Source organism: Lepidochelys olivacea, assembly GCF_965140295.1.
Source record: "Lepidochelys olivacea isolate rLepOli2 genome assembly, chromosome: 13".
Lineage (NCBI taxonomy): Eukaryota > Metazoa > Chordata > Testudines > Cheloniidae > Lepidochelys > Lepidochelys olivacea.
The window spans coordinates 6,141,648-6,161,314 of NC_140423.1; the positions used below are offsets into that span (position 1 = coordinate 6,141,648).

Sequence of the window (19,667 nt, forward strand, 5' to 3'; positions counted from 1 at the left end):
CCTAGGACTTGTGTAAACTCCACAGCATCTCTTTGGAACCCCTCCCTCCTACTGCAGAGGTGGTCTGGGACCAGCTGGGGTGGTCCAGAGAATGAAGGGAGAGAGCGGGACGGGAGGAGGCATGGCTGGGGTGATCATGTGCCTGGGAGATGTGTGCCCTGCCAATGGCACTAGGGAAGCCCCATAGTAGCAGAGATACAAGCTGCCTCCTGGCACCAAGGAAGGGTTAAATCTGGTCTTCTGAGCCTCAGCTTTCCCCACTGTGAAATGGGGATAGCAATATATGGGGTGCCTAAGGATACATCCACAAATCTTTGGGAGGGGCTGAGATACTCGGGTGATGGGGATGCTGTACGTGCCGAGGCAGATGGCTAGAACACCTCTGACGTTGCCCTGGCAAGATGCCGTTTCCCCCCGGTAGGCAGAGTGTCTGTGGCAATACGTTGTTGATTGTAGCCGGCTGTTTCTGTGGTTGCTGCTGGTGGCAGCCATTGTGCTAAGGGCAGATACGTAGGCACAAGAAAGAAAGAATCTGTGGCAGTGCTGTGAGTGAATTGTAGAAACGCCGGGCTGGAAGGGAACCTCAAGGTGCCATGGGGTCCAGCACACACTGAGGCAGGATTAAGTATACCTAGATAATCTCTGACAGAAATTTGTCTAACCTGTTCTGAAACACCTCTAGGGGTGGGGATTCCGCAACCAGCTAGGTAACCTAACCCAGAGCTTATAATTAGAAAGTTTTTCCTGATATCTAACCTAAGTCTCCCTGGCTGCAAAGCCGATTACTTCTTGTCCTGCCCTTGACGGACCTGGAGAACAATTGGTCACTGTCCTATTTTACATATTTGAAGACTGTTATGTCCCCACTGAGCCTTCTGTTCTCTAGACTAAACAGATCAGTTTTTCAATTCTTGTAAACCAGTTTCTATTGTGAAAAGATATAGCAAGCCGAGGAACTTTGCACTGCCTCTGTAACAGGAACACACTAAGTACTCAGTAACATGGCTCCGTTGCTCTAGAGAACATAAAAGATCCTGTAACCTTCTCTATGGGGCTCCAACACCCCTCTGCGCATATGTATTTCTATTGAAATAGCCACTGTGATGAATATGCCAGTGAAGTACCCTACAGGATAAAATCCTGGGATCTGGCATAAGAATAACCAGGGAAGGGGGAGATTATGCTGAAGAGAGAATTGCATTCAGCTGTTGTTTCAGTTTTCAATATGGGGCCAGCCAAAAGGCACTGGAGTGAACAGGCTTTGCCTCTCTCTTTCCTTAGATTACACTCACCACCATTGGCTATGGGGACAAGTATCCACAGACCTGGAATGGGCGTCTCCTGGCTGCAACTTTCACCCTCATTGGGGTCTCCTTTTTCGCCCTCCCTGCTGTAAGTAAGCAAGCACCCAAACATTACCGTGAAAACAGGACATGAATTTTTCTGTACACAGTCCCACTTACATTCACTGCGGCTGCCGTCTTGCCTATACGGCTCTCTCCAGATTTTTTTGATGATGTTGTTAACTTTGCAGACATTTAATTACTTATTGCAGCAAAAGGATTTCAGCTCAATGGACAAATCCCAGTACTGCCAGAACCCAGTGTTCAAAATTAATGAGTCAGGCCCCAGAAGGTCCTGAGGCTGCCTTATGGAGTCATGAGATTGAAAAAAATAATAAATAAAAGGACACATTTTGGGATTCATTTTGATTTGCTTTCTGGTTTTTTAACTTTTAGGATGTACATTTTTGAGCTTTTCTCTGCAATCATGAAGGTGACAAACTTATTTTTGTTTTAAATAAAATCTGAGACTCACACATAATCGCATGAGTCCAGGAGCTGGGGTTTTAAGGAAAAATATCAAATATCGTGAGACTTGTGATAAAATCATGACAGTTGGCAACACTGACTAAGAGGGGCAGGACACCTGAGATGCCCAGGGACTGTAGTGCGCATTGTGGCTGCTTGGTGCCTATCAGGATTTAGTCCTCTTAATTAAAAGATTAGAACAGCTCCATCTTTTGCATAAATAAGATACCTAGGCCAGATTCTGAGCTGGTGTAAATCAGTGTAGCCATGTTGGTTACAGCAGCAAAGGATCTGTTCCAAGGCTTTTGCATGAAAGGAGTTTTTGTAATTAATCTTTATTTATGAGAGAGAAACACAAAGGGTTTGATTGAGCAACCCTTTCCCCTTGGTGAGCACTTTCATGATTAGTTGCACCAAAGCCCTTCAAATTAGCTTTCAAGTGCCCAGCACCCATAACTGGAGCCAGATTTTCCAACATCCTCAGCTCCCATTTCAACTCCTCAGTTAGAACCAGACTTTCCAAAAGCTCTCAGCTCCCACAAACTGCAAGTTTTTTTTTAAATGTGCCGAGCTCTCTTGAAAACCTGGTCCCAATTGTGGGGGCTGCACATTTATGAAAGTTTGGTCCTGTGTTTGGTTTCTTGTTTCCTGCCACCAAACATGGCATTTCAAGGAGCAAGAAAACAACCACATAATACTGAAGACTATTTGGGCTTACATCTGTGTAGACTGGAACTGATCACAGAAAAATAACTAAGTAACAATAGCATAATATGTTCCATTCTACTTCCATGCATGTCTGTCTTCTGGCTACACATACTCCTTTGAATCAGAATAGAGAGACAACACGAGAGAGATACACTTGTATATTCGTACTTCATGCAATCACTGGCTTCCTGAGATATGACTGAATAAAGTGCATGGTGGGAATTATAGGACAGGATAAATTTTATGGATTGTGTGCTGCAAAACAAATAAAAATATTTGGGCAACGGAAACCATTGGCCTTGTTTTTGTCCCCAAATAGTCACAATCCCCACAAGCCAGTGATAGTGTCATTTCTTGCTCCTGGGCCACTGGGGAGATTTTATTAAGCTACCACAATCATTTTTGCAAAGGTTGAGAGTTCATTGCGGAAAATTCCTTTTTTCTTGATGGAACTGCAGCACTGGGTGAACAGTTTACACTTTATTGCAACACCTGAGAGAAGTAAAACATTTACCCCCAGACTCCATATTGTGCAGTCATAGCATTTGACAGTGGGTGGAAATTATTAGCTTAGGGAGAGGGGAAGTACAAGATGATCTCAATGGGACAGAAAATGAGAAGAGAACAAATCAGAGGAGAGAGTGAGCTGTCAGTAGGGCTATTACAAACACAACTTTTTAGAGCAAATTGTCTCTTTCTTTCTACCAGGGCATTTTAGGTTCTGGCTTTGCCCTGAAGGTTCAAGAACAACATCGGCAAAAGCACTTTGAGAAGAGGCGAAACCCTGCAGCTGGCCTGATTCAGGTTAGCAAGCAGTGCCCCGATCCTGAAGACAGAAAACTCCCCTGATGCCAGCAGCTGCTCTGTCTCAGCAGACATTCTGGCCCAGAGATGACTGTCCAGGGGTGGCTGGGATTTTTGTGTGTTACATTTCTGTATTGGTAACAATAGCTGGCTAGGAATGAACTGACACAAAGGAGATCTCTCCACCTAGCTCTGTCACTGCATCTCCACCTACCCTCCTGGAGTCAGGTCTTCGGTCCCTGCTCTAGCTGCTTTCCACAGCCTCAGGCAGCAACCTCCCCTAATGGGACAGCTGAAGATTCCTGCTGGCAAAGAGGCTTCACATCACCTACACATAGGGGGCAGGGAGGGGCCATGCCATGGCTGGGGTGAAGTGACCGGAGCTCTGCTTTGCCTCCAGCTGGTGCAGTGGTCCCTATGGGGCCATTTTGCCCCCCCCCAGCCAGTCCAGAATTGGGGAACAGAAAAATGGCTTAAAGCCACCTCTTCTTCACCCCCCTCAACTCAGCTGATGGTCTATAGCCCCATGTTTTCAGTGTAGAAAGACCAGTGTTAAAAAAAAAAAAGCCCACTTTGCCCCCTGCAGGTACAGACGCTGTTTCTAGGTGGAGTATTTGAAAGTCATCCTAGTGCAAAGTAAAGAGCTTCAGGTGCACTTCCCTCTCCTTATAAGGTCTTCTTCATTGTGAGCCTTGCCTAATTCCCATCAAAATCGATGGGAGGCTTCCCATGGACTTCCTTGAGCTGTGGAACAGACCCTAACCCTCATTCTAACCAGCCTCCTAGGAATGGACACACAGAGTACATCTACACTGCGAAAATAGACCCGTGGCAGCGAGTCTCCGAGCTCGGGTCAACTGAAGGGCTCTCAGGGCTTGGGCTGCTGGTCTCAAAATAGCCATGTAGACGTTCTGGCTTGGGCTGGAGCCTGGGCTCTGAAACCCAGCAACCCTGAGCTCAAGTATCTACACTGCAATTTTTAGCCCTGTTGTGCAAACCATGTGAGCTCAAATCATTGATCCAGGCTCTCCATCTCGCTGGTGCGGGGGAGGGGTGCGGAGGAGGGGTGCGGGTGTTGCAGTGTAGAAGTACCCTCTATTCTTGCACTGAAGAATACCGTTAAGCCATGAAACAGTGCAAGTGAGAGGTTTTAAGAATGTTACAGGTGGGAAATGAACCTAAGGGAGCAACATCTGGGACTCAAGCAAGGAACCTTTATATTAAACTGTCTCAGACAAATTGTTTCCGATTCATTATTCTTTGAGACTCTCTGGAGGAGGAGGGAAGGTGGCATTTTGAGGCAGCTCAAAAGGTGCTAGATAGCAGCCCTGAAAATAAATGCAAGGAAATCATCCACAGGATGACAGCAGATGCTGTCAGCCAGTCTGAGAGGAGAAAAGACAAAATCCAAGAAGATTTAGTTAATACATGATGCAGACAATTAATTAATTCAGCTGTTTTCCCCCAAATTGGTTTTATGCAAAAAGAAAATTTATATGAATGTGATGCTGCGATTGGGAGCATTTTTTGATGGAAACAGATGTCTGTGCATAAGACACTCTTGTAATCTAAGTAATAGTCTGCTATTGCAGCAGGAAAGGCATAGACTGTCAGGTCTTCCAGTCTACAGAAAGACCCTGTTCTTTATCAATAAAACCCAGCAGAGCAGGAACCCAATGGGAGCTGCTGGCTCAAGGCAGAGGGTGTGATTCAGATCTCAGTCAGACTCGCATAGATCAGGTGTAGCAGCGCTGTGAGAGTCGGTGGAGATGCACTAATTTAAGATCAGAATCAGACCCAAAGAGTGGATCTGTGACAGACTGAATCGTTGGGTTAAGGAAGCGGAAAGCTACTAGACTGAGCTACTTGTGAGCCATGTAATCCTTTGACTTGAAAACTTTGATGTGTGTTCCAGCTGAATGGATATTGACTATCAGGATGTGTTCTCTGAGAAGGGTCAGATTGAAGGGTCAGATTTTCAGAGATGCTGAGCACCCCCAGCTCCCCTTGACTCAGCTGGGGTTGTAAGCAGCAGTGCTTCTAACAGTCAGGTTCTAAGCCTTGTTTGTGGGCCTTGCTTATGTTGTTTTTAACATAACCAGCCAGAAAGCGAGGGCAGCATTTTCAGAGGCAAGTGCCATGAGGCAGGGATAGATCTTCAATTTTAAACTGTTTACTGAGCAGCAGTGCAAATCGTTACTGTGTATTTTCATAGGCTCACCTACTGCATAGAGATCTGGTCATCTCTTTTAGAAATTCTGGTCTGAATCAACAGAAGAACCCTTCCGTTCGCAGCTGGCTAGCACTCTGGTCCTCTGATGAATCTGCTGATCATATTTCTCTTGCTGCGGATTGGAGGGTTAGGGTGGGAAGGACGATTATAGCTGTTTTTCACTCACATGTACAGCTCCCTTCTCCTCCACAGGCTGCTTGGAGGTTCTATGCCACCAACCTCTCTCGAACTGACCTTCACTCTACCTGGGAGTACTATGAACGCACAGTCACTGTTCCCATGTACAGGTACCGACTTTAAACACCTTCTTACAGGTTCCTGTTTCATGATGCCAATGACTCCATCCAGCCCATTCATTTTTTATATTAATTAAATACATTTTTAAAATTTGATTTGAAAAGCTTGCAAGAGCTGGTGTAATTTTAAGTTTCTTCTTATTTTTTTTGCTTTATTTTAATGTCCATGATATTAAATTACTTTTGTGTGCATGTTGTTGTTTTCACCTTTATTTCTCTGTATCCATTGGTAGTTGCATTGTGTTGTGACAGTTGCTACGGCAGTGTGAAGACTTCCTCCAGAGCAGCCTTGGAAAGTAGGTAAATGCGTCCTTTGCCTTGCCACGCAGATCTTAGTTCTGATTTGTGTGGTCATGTCATTGTAACCAGATTCTAATGGTTCTTCTGCCTTTCAGCAAACTTCTGCTCCCATCCCTTGACTGGTCCTGACGTTCTCCCAGAGTACAGCACTTTGTTCACTGCTTCCTTGAGTTGTAATTGGCATTTATAGGGTCTGCAGCCTCCTCTGATTCCACCTAGGCCGGTGGGATACAGAGAGGATGAGGCCCTGGGGCAGTGACGTTGATTTATATTGTAATGGTTCTCAGAGTCAGAAATTAAACAGAGCACATGTCTCTCTCTGGGGGTTTGAATGAGGCAAAGCCTTCTCTTCTATATCTCTTCAAATATTGAGACTGGGCAATTGCTTGCAATAGGAGAGAAATCCTAAATGGCAACCCAAGGTAGATGTTGATGAAAAGAATAGTCACAACTGCCATCCCTGCAAGTGGACACTTTCTGGCAGTCATGGCACCAGGGACACACTGCTCCCAGCCTGAAATCCATGCTTGCCTTTGTGACATCGGATAACAGCGTCTCTCAGGCTGATAGCAAAGACATGTCAGTAGGCAGGACTGCCACAGAGTTCTCCTGCATCTTCAGGAGGAGAGCAGCAGAAAAGTTTGTTTCCAAACAACTGGTTTGGATGCCCAGGCATCTTCCATAGCTCTTACGCCAGGGGGTATTCAGCTTATTTAAGACCTGAGGCTTGACCCATCCTATCAGATGCCTGTGGATAGGTTTGACCTCCCAGCTTTGCCGGGATCAGACCTATAGGAGCAACTGCTTGTGTATGCAACAGCTCTGCCTGCAGCCTGAACTGCCTCTGCGGCTCACCCTGGGTAGGGGGGCAACCCAGGGCTGCCAAGAGCCCAGCATCTTGTATGACTCACACACACACACCTGGCAGTGCCGTCGTGCTGTCACACAGCCCATCGGGATGCCCACCCACATCGGGCAGGGCTGCAAATGCTTCTTCCGGCAGTTGGGAGCTGCTGTGGTGCCTGCTATCCAGGCAGCCTCTCTGCTGCCCCTGCTGAATCCAGGAGGAGGAGAAGGAGGAGGCAATCAGCAGGGACTGAAGGGGAGGGGCTCAAGGAGTGCCACCATGCTCTCCCAGCTAGCCCCCACCTACCCCCCCCTCACTCTCCAGGCAACTCCCAGCCTCCATCTGTCCCCAGTGAGCCCCCCAGTCACTCCTCCTACAGCTGTCAGCCCTCACCTCTAATCCAGGCCTGAACCCCACACAGCGCCCCGCCCACTCCTGAGCCACCCGCCAGTCCCCACACAGCCCTCTTCCCTACCCCCCCTCCAAACAGCCCTCAGCCCCCATCCTTCCCCTCACAATCCCCAGACGCTGTCACTTCCCATACAGCTCTCAGCACCTACCCACCAGCCATCCTCTATGCGGCCCCCAGCTGATCCACTGATCCTCAATCCCCAGAAAGCCAGCAGCACCCCTGCCCCATGGCCAGGCAGCACATGGGCCAGATCCCTCTCCCCGCAACTCATGTCACTTGCAGTTTCTCCCAAAGGGGGAAAATTCAGATTCCAGGTGCGCTGCCCTTCCTGCCCACCAGGAGCAGCTCCACGCAAATGGAAAGACTGAAGAGCTGCAAGAAATAAGTCTGATTTGCTTGGCCGCAGGGCAGCTGCCACATTTGAGTGGCATCCGTGTCAATTTGGCATGGTTTAAATGGAATGACCTCTTGCTAATACTAAGGCAGCACTTGAAGCTTAAATGACCCCAGTTAGAGTAGGGATAGCTGGAGAGTGGCATTCCCTTCAGGGTGGGACTTGCAGATGCACTGAAATTCCCTAGGAAATCCCCAGGATGAGGCATGATGCCCTGAAGAGACGTTCACAAAAGCACGGATCCTTTTCAGCAGCCCCTCTCTGTCCTCTGCATGTGGCGAAACAGACTGTGCTCCCCGGCCCCCACAGGCAGGCTCGACAATATGGCAATGCCAAGATGTGGGGGTTTTATGGATTTCCCTTGATGCTAAAAATAGCAGTGAGTGTCATTTTACACACCAAAGGCTTAACGTGCAATGCATCGCCAGGCAGCATTGTGCATCCCTGTCGTTTTAATGTGCATACATGGAGCTACACAGGACGGTCTGTGATGCTGAATGAATCAACCGGGTTAGTTCCACAGTAGGAATTGACTGATGGTGCCGGCCATTGTTTGGTCATTCTCATTGTCTGGTCATTGAGACAGCCCACGGATTTCTTATTTACCCCACTAGAGAATAGCATGGTACAGTATTGGAACGGTAGGTCTGTTACCCCTGGGAGGAACTGTCAGACAGAAGAGCTGTCTATTAGAAATCAAAATCTGTTTCTGTTCTCCCTGATTATTGGTGCGTGTTGGAATCCTAGCAGACAATCAGAATATGTTTCCTTGAGTGGGTGGGCCTGTCAGAAACCCTGCAGCCAGTCTGTTAATCCATTTTCAAAGTCCACTGGAACTCACATTACTATTATGATCAGTGCATTTTGCACGGGATCCATTCCCTATGTTTATTTCTTTTAGCTGAAGACATTTATGAACCACCTTCAGTGTTTTATTTAAAAAGCCTGTTTCCCAATAGCATTACACTCATTCAGTGAGTCTCTCCCTCCCTTCTCCTTGCCTTTAATTGAGGTTAAATAATTCCTACTGAAGTCAGCTCTCAGCGAGGGTGAGAGCACTGGATCTGCTCCAAAGTCCGTTGTGGTCCGTGGCAGCCCAGCCATTGATTTCAGTGGGCCATGGATCAGGCCTTGAGGGTGTTTGAAAGAATAAGCCTCTGGACAGTGAAATCCTTTTCAATGACTATTTGCTAAAGCAATTAGCCCGTTAAAATCGTTGCATCACGTGGACCAAAAGCTAAAATTCAGGTGGAAAGCTAATCTGGTCAGGTAAATGAAGACCTTTTGGATGCGTTGAATTGAAATTTAGCCTATGAAAGAGTAGAGCCATCTTAACTAAAACTCCCTCAAGGATGAGTTACTCATGGTGGGAGGGGGTGAGGGACTGATGCAAGGCAATTAATCTCTGTTTGAGGAACAACTGCATGACCTGTGGTCCTTGGAGGAGATATTACCACTAGTTCTGCACAGGCTGGCCCAGAGGGTGGAGCTGGAGGTGACTAAGGGTTGGGGACATTTGAATATGTGGGTTCACTGGCCATAACACCCCTCACAAATGATGGCCATTATTCTATCCCCTGGGGCTGAAGCCCAATGCACTTTCCCTGGGTTGGGGAGGGTAGATTTTGTCTCCAATTCACATTCCTTTCCCACCGAATTTCACCTGCATAAACCCTGATTATTGTGCTATATGCAGGTACAGTGAATGTCACCCACAAGGTCAAAAGAAAACCATGTCACACCAATATGTTAAATATGGCGTAAGCCACATAGTTTGGAGACAGATCTGAATGTGGAAAAAGATCTGATGAACTTCCCCAAATGGCAGGTCTGCATGTCTAGGAATTTGGTTTGCACCTTGTTAATGCTTAACAGGTTTCGATTGTACTACAGCAGTGGTTCTAAAACTTTTGCACTGGTGACCCCTTTCACACAGCAAGCCTCTGAGTGTGATCCCCCTTATAAATTAAAAAGACTTTTTTATATTATATATTTAACACCATTATAAATGCTGGATGCAAAGCGGGGTTTGGGGTGGAGGCTGACAGCTCGCGACCCCCCCATATAATAACCTCACGACCCCCTGAGGGGTCCAGACCCCCAGTTTGAGAACCCCTGTACTACAGTTTCTAAATGTAGCAATACTGTCCTTACTATGAAGTAAGGGGAGTATGTATGATCGGGAGGTTATAGACATGGGACTAGGAGCCAGGACGGCAGAGATCTGTTCTCAGCGCTGTCACTGACTTGTGGTTTGATCTTGGAAAAGTCACTTACTGTAACTTCTTTATAACAAAATCTCCCTGACTGTAAATGGGGATAATAAACCTGGCCTCAGATGGGTGTCGGGAGTATTAATAAATGTTTGTAAACCATCGGAGATCCTCTTATTACAGTTGCTAAATTGACGTGCCAAGGTTTGCCATTGAACCAAAATTACTGTGATATAAATGAACCACCCGCGGGCTGCTGCATAAGGTGCCCGACACACTGGATAAAACATGGTGTCGGCAGTGCTTCATTTGAGCCAGGGCTGAGTCCCGGCACCTCTAGGCCGGGCAGTTCCTAGCCCCGGCCCCTCTTGCCACGTCAGTTATTAAAGTTAAAAAAATGGCTTGTGCCCTGGCATCTCTTTCATTAGGAATTGAGCACTGAGTGCCAATGTCAGTCATGCAACGTGGTGCATCCTCTGAAATTCTCCTGGATGCTGCACAGAAACACCAGTAGCCTCTCACAGTTTATGATTTAATGTATGGGGTTCACTCTATAATGTATCACCTCCCATGTCAATAGCCCTTGAAATCTGTCAGGCGAAGCTCAGTACAAGTAGTCCCCCCCCCATTAAAAAAAAGGAAGTGGGGGGTTAACTTTATATTCTGGCTGTAGCTTTCATCACACACAGAGGCGCAGTGTCCATTCTGCCTTCTTCTACCCACTTCCCTAAGGAATTCATGTTATTCCAAATTGTTGAATGAAATAAGCAATATAAGTCACTGATGGAATGCCACATGGCCCAAAATGACACAGGACAGCCCTGCCGTGGGTTACCTCTGCTGTGATCTAGCAGATGAATAAGTCTGTTTTGGAAGGGGGTATGGGGAAGTGGGTATTTCCTCCGCGTGATAAGTAAGATGTGGTGACTGGTATCTTGGCCCAAAGCTGGTAGGTTGGCATTGACGCATCTTTTGCTCACATTGTACTGCTTATTCCTCATTAAGTAGCTGTCAGCAGGAGCCCTGTGACATGGGCTTACATGTTTTCTCAATGTTGCTCCCACAAAGAATGGATTGTTTCACACTGGAAAATTATTACATACGCCTTGCGGGAACATCAGATTTCCAGAACCTCATTGCAATGACCTACTGCAGTAGAGTCAGACCCACTTCTTTTGGGAGGATATTTTATTCCCAAAGAAAATCTAAAATTGAACCCTTACACTCAAAGTATGTCAGTACCAAAGTTCAAATAAATAAAACGTGAAACATATGGATTGAATCTGCATAGAAAAGCACATTGTAATGGGCATTTATGCATGTACATACTTATACACCAAGACATCAGAAATTTTTGTGTACATTTGTAACCAGATTTGCTTAAAAGGACTCTGTCCTTCATCACCACCAGTTCTAACAATATCCAGCTCTCGACTACATTACTATCCCTGATGTGAATGCGCTCTCTGTGTATTGGCAGTCATAGGGTATAAATCAATGGCCACTAGAGATATGCTTATGGTATGGAATTAGTGTAGATCTTCTGAACCTCATTCTTGGACACGTTGAACCCAGGAGCTATGCTTCTGGAGAGGTACCTCATTAGTTAGCATTTCAGAGTGAGGAGCTCATGTGATTCTAGGAGGAGGCCCCAGCTGACAGAACCTCCAAATGTAATAATTCCCCCAGGGAATGTTTGCAAAAGGTTGCTTGGAGGTTTCTACATTTTCCCCTCAATCTCTTTTGCCCACCTTTGTTTTTTGAGCAAACCCTAGACTAGCCATTATTGAAGTGCGATACGGATCTGCAGCAATTTGTAGTCCTACTGAGGTTGGGAAAGCTGGAGCCAATTCAGATTTGCCAGCCACCTGTAAGCCCGGTTCACAGTACATCTGCTCATTGAAATACAGGTAGCTCACATGCTAATTTTCTTTCTTCTGTTTCTTTTCTCCCTCCTTCCACCCCTTTTGCTGTTTTTCTTTCTCTGGCCCCTTTTGTTTTCTTTGGTGAAAACACTCGAAAAGCTCGCAAACGCAAACGTATGGTGCCTCCAGGTATGAAGTGCATGTGAATCTAAAACCATGTGTTATGTCACTCCTTCTTTGTCTGGGACCGTAACATGCTAAGCCTGTAATACAACCAAAACCCTGGTTTTTTAAAAAAAAGCTCCAAAATCAACCTCCCCGCTCAACTGTCTGTAGGCTAATTCCATGCATCTTCATCAATAGTCTAGCTGGTGGTTTGTACAAGCGTTGGGAAACTGTACATCTACATGGCAATGTCAGGAAGGAGAACAGGAGATTTCTCAGTGAGCTTGGTTTTCTAAGTGGAAGTTATGAACACCTTCAGATTCATAGGACAGTTAATAAGAAAACTCCCCATTCTCTTCTGCCCTTTTCTCATCCTTTTTTTCGTATTTCCATCTCTCAACTTTTCCTCTCCTTCACCCCTTTTTTCTCCTCTGCAGCCCTCTCTTATCCCAATCCACTCTTGGTTGTCACAGCTGTGGCCACTAGCTACCAGTGAAGATACGTTAAACCGAAATGGCTGGTTTTGACCTCACTTGACAGCCTGTGCTAGCTTTCGAAGGGGCAGTTTAACCTCAATAAGGTTTATGAGAGTTACTGGCAATTCAGAGCTGAGCGAACTGTTTGCAGTGAATAATTCATTCAGTGAGTCTAACCTTTTGGAGTCTTTCAGGTTGAAAGGATCTATATGTATGATACATGTAAAAGATTTATTATGAATAAATATTATCTCAGTGGCTACTAAAAGTGGATTTTCAAATCACAGGGATATGTTAGACATGAAGGAAATCCCAAAGGAAAGTAAATACTTATTTTAAGAAGGAGAACAGTGATCACCTATTTGCTGCTTTGCATTTCAAAATTGCAGGCCTGATCCTGTTCTCCGTTAAACCAGTGTAAATCCACATACACTCCATTGATGTCAATCTGATTTCAGGCCTGTTTTTCCAAACCCGTCTCAGATTTTGCAGTTGCACGTTTTACAGCCACAGTGAGTTGCAGTCACATTTTTGTCCCTGCAGTTAATTTACAGGAAAAAAGCAACAATGCACTGCAGGGACAGAGTTGTGGATATACTTCACTGTGGCACAGAATGGAAGCTCGGTTTGAAAAGCAGGCCTTTACTCTGGTATAACTGAGATAAAAAAATGGCCTCTTGTTTGCAGTCCATAAAATAAAGGTATTTACAAACTTCCAGAAGTTGGAAAATTTATGAAGAGTTGTTCAGGTCAGAGCCACAAAGTCATACTTCAGAAAATCGTTAATTTTACAGGACACATACTTCACCTCAGTTTTTATATTTTAGCCATTTGTGTACAGACTTACTATTCTACAATTACAAAGCAACTGCATGGTTATTTCTGTCCTGATGCCATATAGGCTATTGACTTCATTGGAATAAGGATCAGGTTCCAGATATTCTCTGCAAAATTGTTATGTACGGTAGCGAAAATGGGATTTAGAGAAGAAAACCCTATGCAAGTTACTGGGCCCAAACTTCCGCTAGCCTCAAATTGGCCTTCAATTTTTGTGTGTGCACATTTGCCTACTCTGACAACAGTGCCCCCCGTACCCATATTTAAGTGCAGAATGAGTCTGTGCATTTTTGCAAGCAGAATCAATTGCATATGTAAACATGGGCATGCAAAAATCAGGGACTGCAGCTGAAAATTCATATGCATTCAAAATTCATATGCATACAATGCCAGATCCTCAGCTGGTGTAAATCAGCATAGCTCCATTGACGCCAACAAAGATCTGGCCCATAAGGCCCAATTCTGCAAGCCTTACACACATGAGTAATTCTGTTGAAGTCAATGGGACTGCTTGTGTGAGTAAAAGCTGTAAGACAGGGTTCCTCATTATCAGTTTTGTGGTGTCTCGGTCCATAAAGACAAAACCACAATGCAAAGGAGGTTCATTGCGAGTGTGGGCACTTGGTTCTTCTCAGAGACAGGACTTGCTGCATCTTGGGCCTCTCACGGTACCATGCTGTCCACCCAGCTCTGACATCCACTCCTTCTCATCGCTTTGATGTTCCGTCTTCCTCCCTCACTCCCTGGGGCTGCCTTATGGGATAATGACTATCGGTTCTGTGTGTGTGCATGTGTGTGTGGGTACACACTGCCCCGTCCAGCTGTTTTCCCCCTGTTGTGGTTTGTGATGGTATCGTGTTTTTTTTGCGGCGGGCTTTGAGGCATGAGAACCCCACGGCACCGGCTCTGTTATGCTTGAATATTTGTGCTCCCAGCAACAGTAATTTTGTGCCGTGGGCAGGGAATGCCTGATGTTAGTGTTGTGTTTCTTGTGATGTATCAACAAGAGCAGGGCGGTCAATTTAATGAGAGAGAGAGGAGATGATTCACTTCTGGAGCCACAAGTACAAAGCAGGAGAGCCTGTGCAGCGAGCAGGAAATTCTAACCCGTTGCTGAGTTGGGTAGCGTGAGCTGTGTGTCGTACTGTACCTTGGTGTGTGCATCCTCTTGCCTTGCTGGTCTTGAAACATGCACCCTTGAAGCAAGTGAAACGAATGCTGGGACGAGAGAGAGAAAATGTCAAACACCACAATCTCAGGTTCTTTTCCACATCCTAGCGCAAAACACGACAACACCCTACTTTGCACACAGTTCTCTTCCACCCGTGCACCTTCAGGGTACTTCTATACTGCAGCTGTGAGGGTGCCTCCCAGCCTGGGGGGACAGACCCACTCTCGCTCAGCTTGAGCTGTGCACTAAAAATAGCAATGTGGACTTTGCGGCCCTGCCGGCAGCACGGCCAAGCAGCCAGAGTACAAGCCCGCCTGACCCCCTGGGAACATACTTGGGTGGCTAGCTTGGGCCATCGCCCAGGCCACAACGGCCACTCAGCTATTTTTAGCATGCTAGCTTGAGCAGAGCTAGTGCGTGTCTGTCTAGCTGAGCTGGGAGGCATACTCCCACCTGCTGTGTAGATGTACCCTTAGAGGCACAAAGATGTCAAGATCCAACAGTTTGGAACGAAACTCAGCAAAACCTGAGCCCTCCATTTCCCTTCATATGAGGTGTATGAAGACATAAAAGCCACAGTGTACCTCACTGGCAGAGCAGCTCAGTAACTGGTTCCTGAACTGGTATGATAGCTAGAGAGGAGGCCGAGCGGCAGTACTCGCATCTAGGTTTTGGGTTCAGCATGTTCAGGTTTGCTCCTGTCTCCAGTGATGATCGCCAGAAGACTAGTCAACCTTCCTTCTTTTGCTCCGCAAACACACAGACTCCACCATTAAAATGTAGCATCTGCATTTGCGAACTCCCTTTCGTTCCTTTGGCTTCAGTGCTGCATTCAGCTGCTGGCGTTTGGAAGCCACATGGCTGAACCTGTTCTACGGAGAGGCAGCCATTTTCAGCATCATGTGAGCCTAATGCATTTGTTCCCGTGGTTGGAGCAAGTGACTGGGAGCCAACAGAAAGATCTTGGGACCTAGCTCTGATTGAGTTACTGACTTGCCGGGTCACACTGGACAGGCCATTTGGACTCCTAGTTTGCTCACCCTAGTGCAGAAAAGCTGGGCCATCACCAGATGTTTTACTGGAGATGAAGAAAGTAATCCACAAAAAGGAATTAGGTGCACAACTTCCAGTAAAAATCAGTGGCATTTTGTGCTTGATTTTGTGCACACATCGGCTCAGATAATGCCCTGCAAGGAATCTACAAAAAACAGCCAGTGGCCCTGAATGAACATAATGATGAAGTGCTTCATGCATCACTCCACTGCAGCGAGATCAGGGTCTCCCTGGTAGGATCATTAATTCATCAGGATGGCTGGCTTCAGTATGTGTTATCCTTTAGGGGGAAACAAAACTCTGGCTGAGAGATGTCAGAGGAATGTGGCTGTACTGCTCTGGAAAGAAGCCAGGCCAAATTTTGAGGCCCTATTTTTGTCAACCTCTTTAGGAACTTTTTGATTACCTCCATTTTGGGCACACAAAAACCCAACCATTACATTCACTGAATGGATAATTGTGCTTTTAAATGTGAGTTTTGTACATGCAGCACACGTGCTCTTGTAATCGTGTGGTCAGTTAAGCAAGACCACTGAAAATGCTTCCCTTATAATTTAAAGCTGCTGAAGAACATGTCCATAATTATGCCCTGCTTTGTTCCAAGATTGACTGAGCAGGTGTATAAGAAATGTGGACCAATGACTATGACCAGTGTGATAGCTTATCTGGGACGGACAGGTGCGTCCAATCCATAGGGAGCATCTAAGTTCGGGAATGCTTCTTGCCCTGTAATGACTAGATATCAGTCCTGCGACTGCTGACAGCTAATGCAGAATCTCCTTTACTTGAAGTGTAGAGCCCAGTTTTAGATCTGAACAGCTGGGTCATAGCTGAGCAAAGAGATCCTGCCCATACAGGAGACACCTCATGGTTCTCGCTCTTTTCGCCAGTAGTCTGGATGCGTCACAGAAGTGGTCATCTGACAGAACATGGTGGGGGAAAGAGCAGCTTTCTTCGATGCTCTGCCCTCCTTAGTTGCTAACTGTGCACTGAGATTCCGATGTTAAGGACTGCCCTCCCTGCATGCTGTGAGTGACACATTTGTAAGGAACCCAGACAGCTGCCATGTAGGAGGTGCTGTGTATGTTGAGAAGGAGGAGGCAGCAGTCCAGGATGGGTGACTCTCCTTTGAATGAGCATAAATTCCTTGATGTGCTGCCTTAGGATGCCAAGAGCTGCATAGGGGTCTGGCTAGCTAGGGCTTGTCTACACGACCACGTAAGCCAATGTAAGTTACGTCGTTCAGGGGTGTGAACGCCTGCCAACATAGCTTCCGCCTCTCGTTGAGGTGGAGTAATTAGGCCAACAGGAGAGCTCTCTCCCAGCGACATAGGGCGTCTTCACCAGATGTGCTACGTCGGTGCAGCTGCACCAATGTAGCGTGATAGTGAAGACAAACTCTTACACCCATTCCAGACTGAACTAGCTAGTATCTGGGCGCATTTACTTCAGGCAAGAGTGTAAATATTTTGAGACTTGCCACAGGCAGGCCGGAGGGTTATCTGTGCTGATTTCATGCCCTCTGGGAAGACATGCTGGAAGGAGGAGTTTCGGATATTGGCAAAGACACACCAGGGTTGTGCCAAGGAAGTCTCAACAAGCATCTGGATTTGTCCCATCAGCCCCTGACCCTGCGCACAGAGTCCCTGAGCAGACGCTTGAGTGGATGCTGCTCTTTCCAGCGAAGTGAGTCTTTTACGGAGATGAATCCCGTCTCCCGACATTTCCAGTCTGCTTCTCTCGCAGTTGAGAACTCGACCGTGAATATCAATGTAAAATATTTATAGAGCCATCCTCAGATCCATAAAGGTTTCGTGGACTCACAGTAGCACTCTTTCTGCCCTTTACATAAACGTCTCTCCTTCACTTCTGCCAGCTGACATACAGGTGGGCAGCATAGTTAATACCTGCCGTGCATTGCAACTCAGTAGGTTTTATGTTGTTAGAAAGATAAAGCCAGATAGGCAGAATTTTTCATGAACCAATGGATGATCAGAGTGGTAGGGTGAGTCTCTTTTTCTGTAAGTTTCAGATCACAGATGAGGAGGAAACATCCGTTCTACCCTAAGATACAAGGCATATCATCCATTTATTTTGTCTTCACCAGGACCGGACACATGAAGTATGAATCAAACATTCAACCAAATTCAAAGCTGGACCGAGCATTTGTTATAAGTCTTAAACACTGCTGCCAGTTTCCTTGGATAGTCGCAGCCTCTGGAAGTCTGTCCCTCCTCACACTCTAAGATTCTGCCTCTTCCTCCAGGATACCCCCAGTTTCTGGAGTTCTGCCTCTGGCAACAGGATCACACTACAGTGTACTTTGAGTTCTTCTGCCAGCCCTAGTCTCTGGGACCTGCATGACACCTCTAACAAAGTAGGGCCAACTGCTAAACAACATGCTGTAAACACCTGCCTTGCCAAATGTAACAGTACTGTACAGGAACACTGGCCACTGCTCAACTTCGGAGAGTTTAGAGATACAAGAATGCAGATGAAATTTCTCTCTTTCTCTCACTGCCTTGCTATCTGTCTCTCCTGCACCTACCTTCGGGCACTTTGAAAAGTGGCCTTAGCAGTACGATCCCTGTTCATTCTCCCCAAGCTACCCAGTGTTTGCAAACCACGACACAAAGCTCAGATTGGTTGAAAGTAGGTGGGTGGGGTAGTTCCCGTGACAGGAAGTTGTGATATTGTCTCTGCCTGAATGTAATTGTCTCTCATTTTCTCACTTTAGACTCATTCCGCCTCTGAACCAGCTGGAACTCCTCAGGAACCTGAAGAGCAAATCGGGACTGACTTTCAGGTTAGCAACAGAGCTGGGAGAGCTCAGAAAACACCCAGCTGGCAAACCAATTTCCTTCCTTCCTTCCTTCCTTCCTTCCTTCCCTGGTATGTGCACAGCCCTGGATAATTCTGTGTACCTGGATGCTGCCATATAATGGGTTATATATGGTGCGTTGGCTCCCATCCCTCTCCCCAGGTGATGCTTGTAAATTCCTTTGCTAGACCCTTTCCTACATCATCTTCTATTAAACATTCCCTGCGTGTTCAGCTGACAACAGAAAGTAATATGTCATGAGGCTACCTGGCCAGTCTGAGCAAAGTGCTGAAGGGGGTTGGGGCTTTTTAAGACCTCTGGAGTTATCTCATGTTTCAGAAAAATTGTTAAAGCATCAGGAGCTTAACATGCCTGACTAAAGGACTTACAATTTGTATATTTAACCCCAGGATTGGGCATGGCTCCTGGCTTGTTTGTAAATGGCATCTGTGTTATGTTCCCCCAGGCCCTGTAGCATGGCTTCTCTCCTTCTGCTCAAGGGAATTTGGATGGGACTCTCTTCAGAGCTCATCAATACCACGTTATTTAACTACCTAAAATGGTCACTGCTGAGTAGAGCCAGGCCCAGGAGATCTGCATTTGTATGTCCACTAGAGTTTTAGGAAATTGGTCCCTGGATTTGCATCTGAACTTCCCCAGAGTGATCTGGTGTTCTGGCTCAGGCAAATCCCTACTCACTGGGGGACAAGTGTCACTCCCTCTCTCCCAAGGACCAAGTGAGCTGCCTCTGCAGCATTCTCAATCCCTGCCAGCTTGGAGAATGGGAGATGGTGGCCAGAAATCAAATGCAGCTCTCCTAGGTGGAAATGCAAAGAACTTTCACTAGGCCACCAGGCCATTTTTCATCATTTTTTTTTGTTGGGAGAGAGAAGTTCTTGAATCGTATATGAACCTTGGGTGAGATTTTCAGCCTGGCCTTAACTTGGCCTCTGGTTTTGTGCCAGAAATTGTAGAGGTGCCATTTAGTTCACTTTGTCTTCTATGCCCTGGATTTACTGGGGCAATCAGGTATTTAGACATCTAAATGACATGCAGCAACTGCATACCCAAATTGCCAGAGTTTGAAAACATGGCTCGCGTCTCTCTCTCTCAATGAGCAGTTGCCAAAGATAATTTTTCATATGGAGCCTTTAGCCGCAGCTGAGGCTCCTGCAGAAGCTGGAAAAAGAGTGGTGTGCACCTTCCAGCCGATCCTCTCCCCCCCCCCACACACAAAAAACCCAACAACAACAACAAAACT

At 46.4% G+C, this 19,667-nt stretch overlaps 1 protein-coding gene across 3 annotated transcripts in view; it reads left to right on the forward strand.

The window, feature by feature from the left end:
• Positions 1 to 19,667, forward strand: part of KCNQ2 (potassium voltage-gated channel subfamily Q member 2) — a 123,423-nt gene that overhangs the window by 59,331 nt on the left and 44,425 nt on the right. For 2 of the 3 annotated variants that reach the window (XM_084645531.1, XM_084645532.1), the window contains exons 6-10: positions 1,282 to 1,392; positions 3,228 to 3,323; positions 5,749 to 5,843; positions 12,043 to 12,072; positions 18,323 to 18,391. In XM_084645531.1, coding sequence (XP_084501657.1) covers positions 1,282 to 1,392; positions 3,228 to 3,323; positions 5,749 to 5,843; positions 12,043 to 12,072; positions 18,323 to 18,391 — 401 coding nt within the window. The remainder of the gene's footprint in view (positions 1 to 1,281; positions 1,393 to 3,227; positions 3,324 to 5,748; positions 5,844 to 12,042; positions 12,073 to 18,322; positions 18,392 to 19,667) is intronic. The other variant, XM_084645530.1, reaches the window with a different exon arrangement.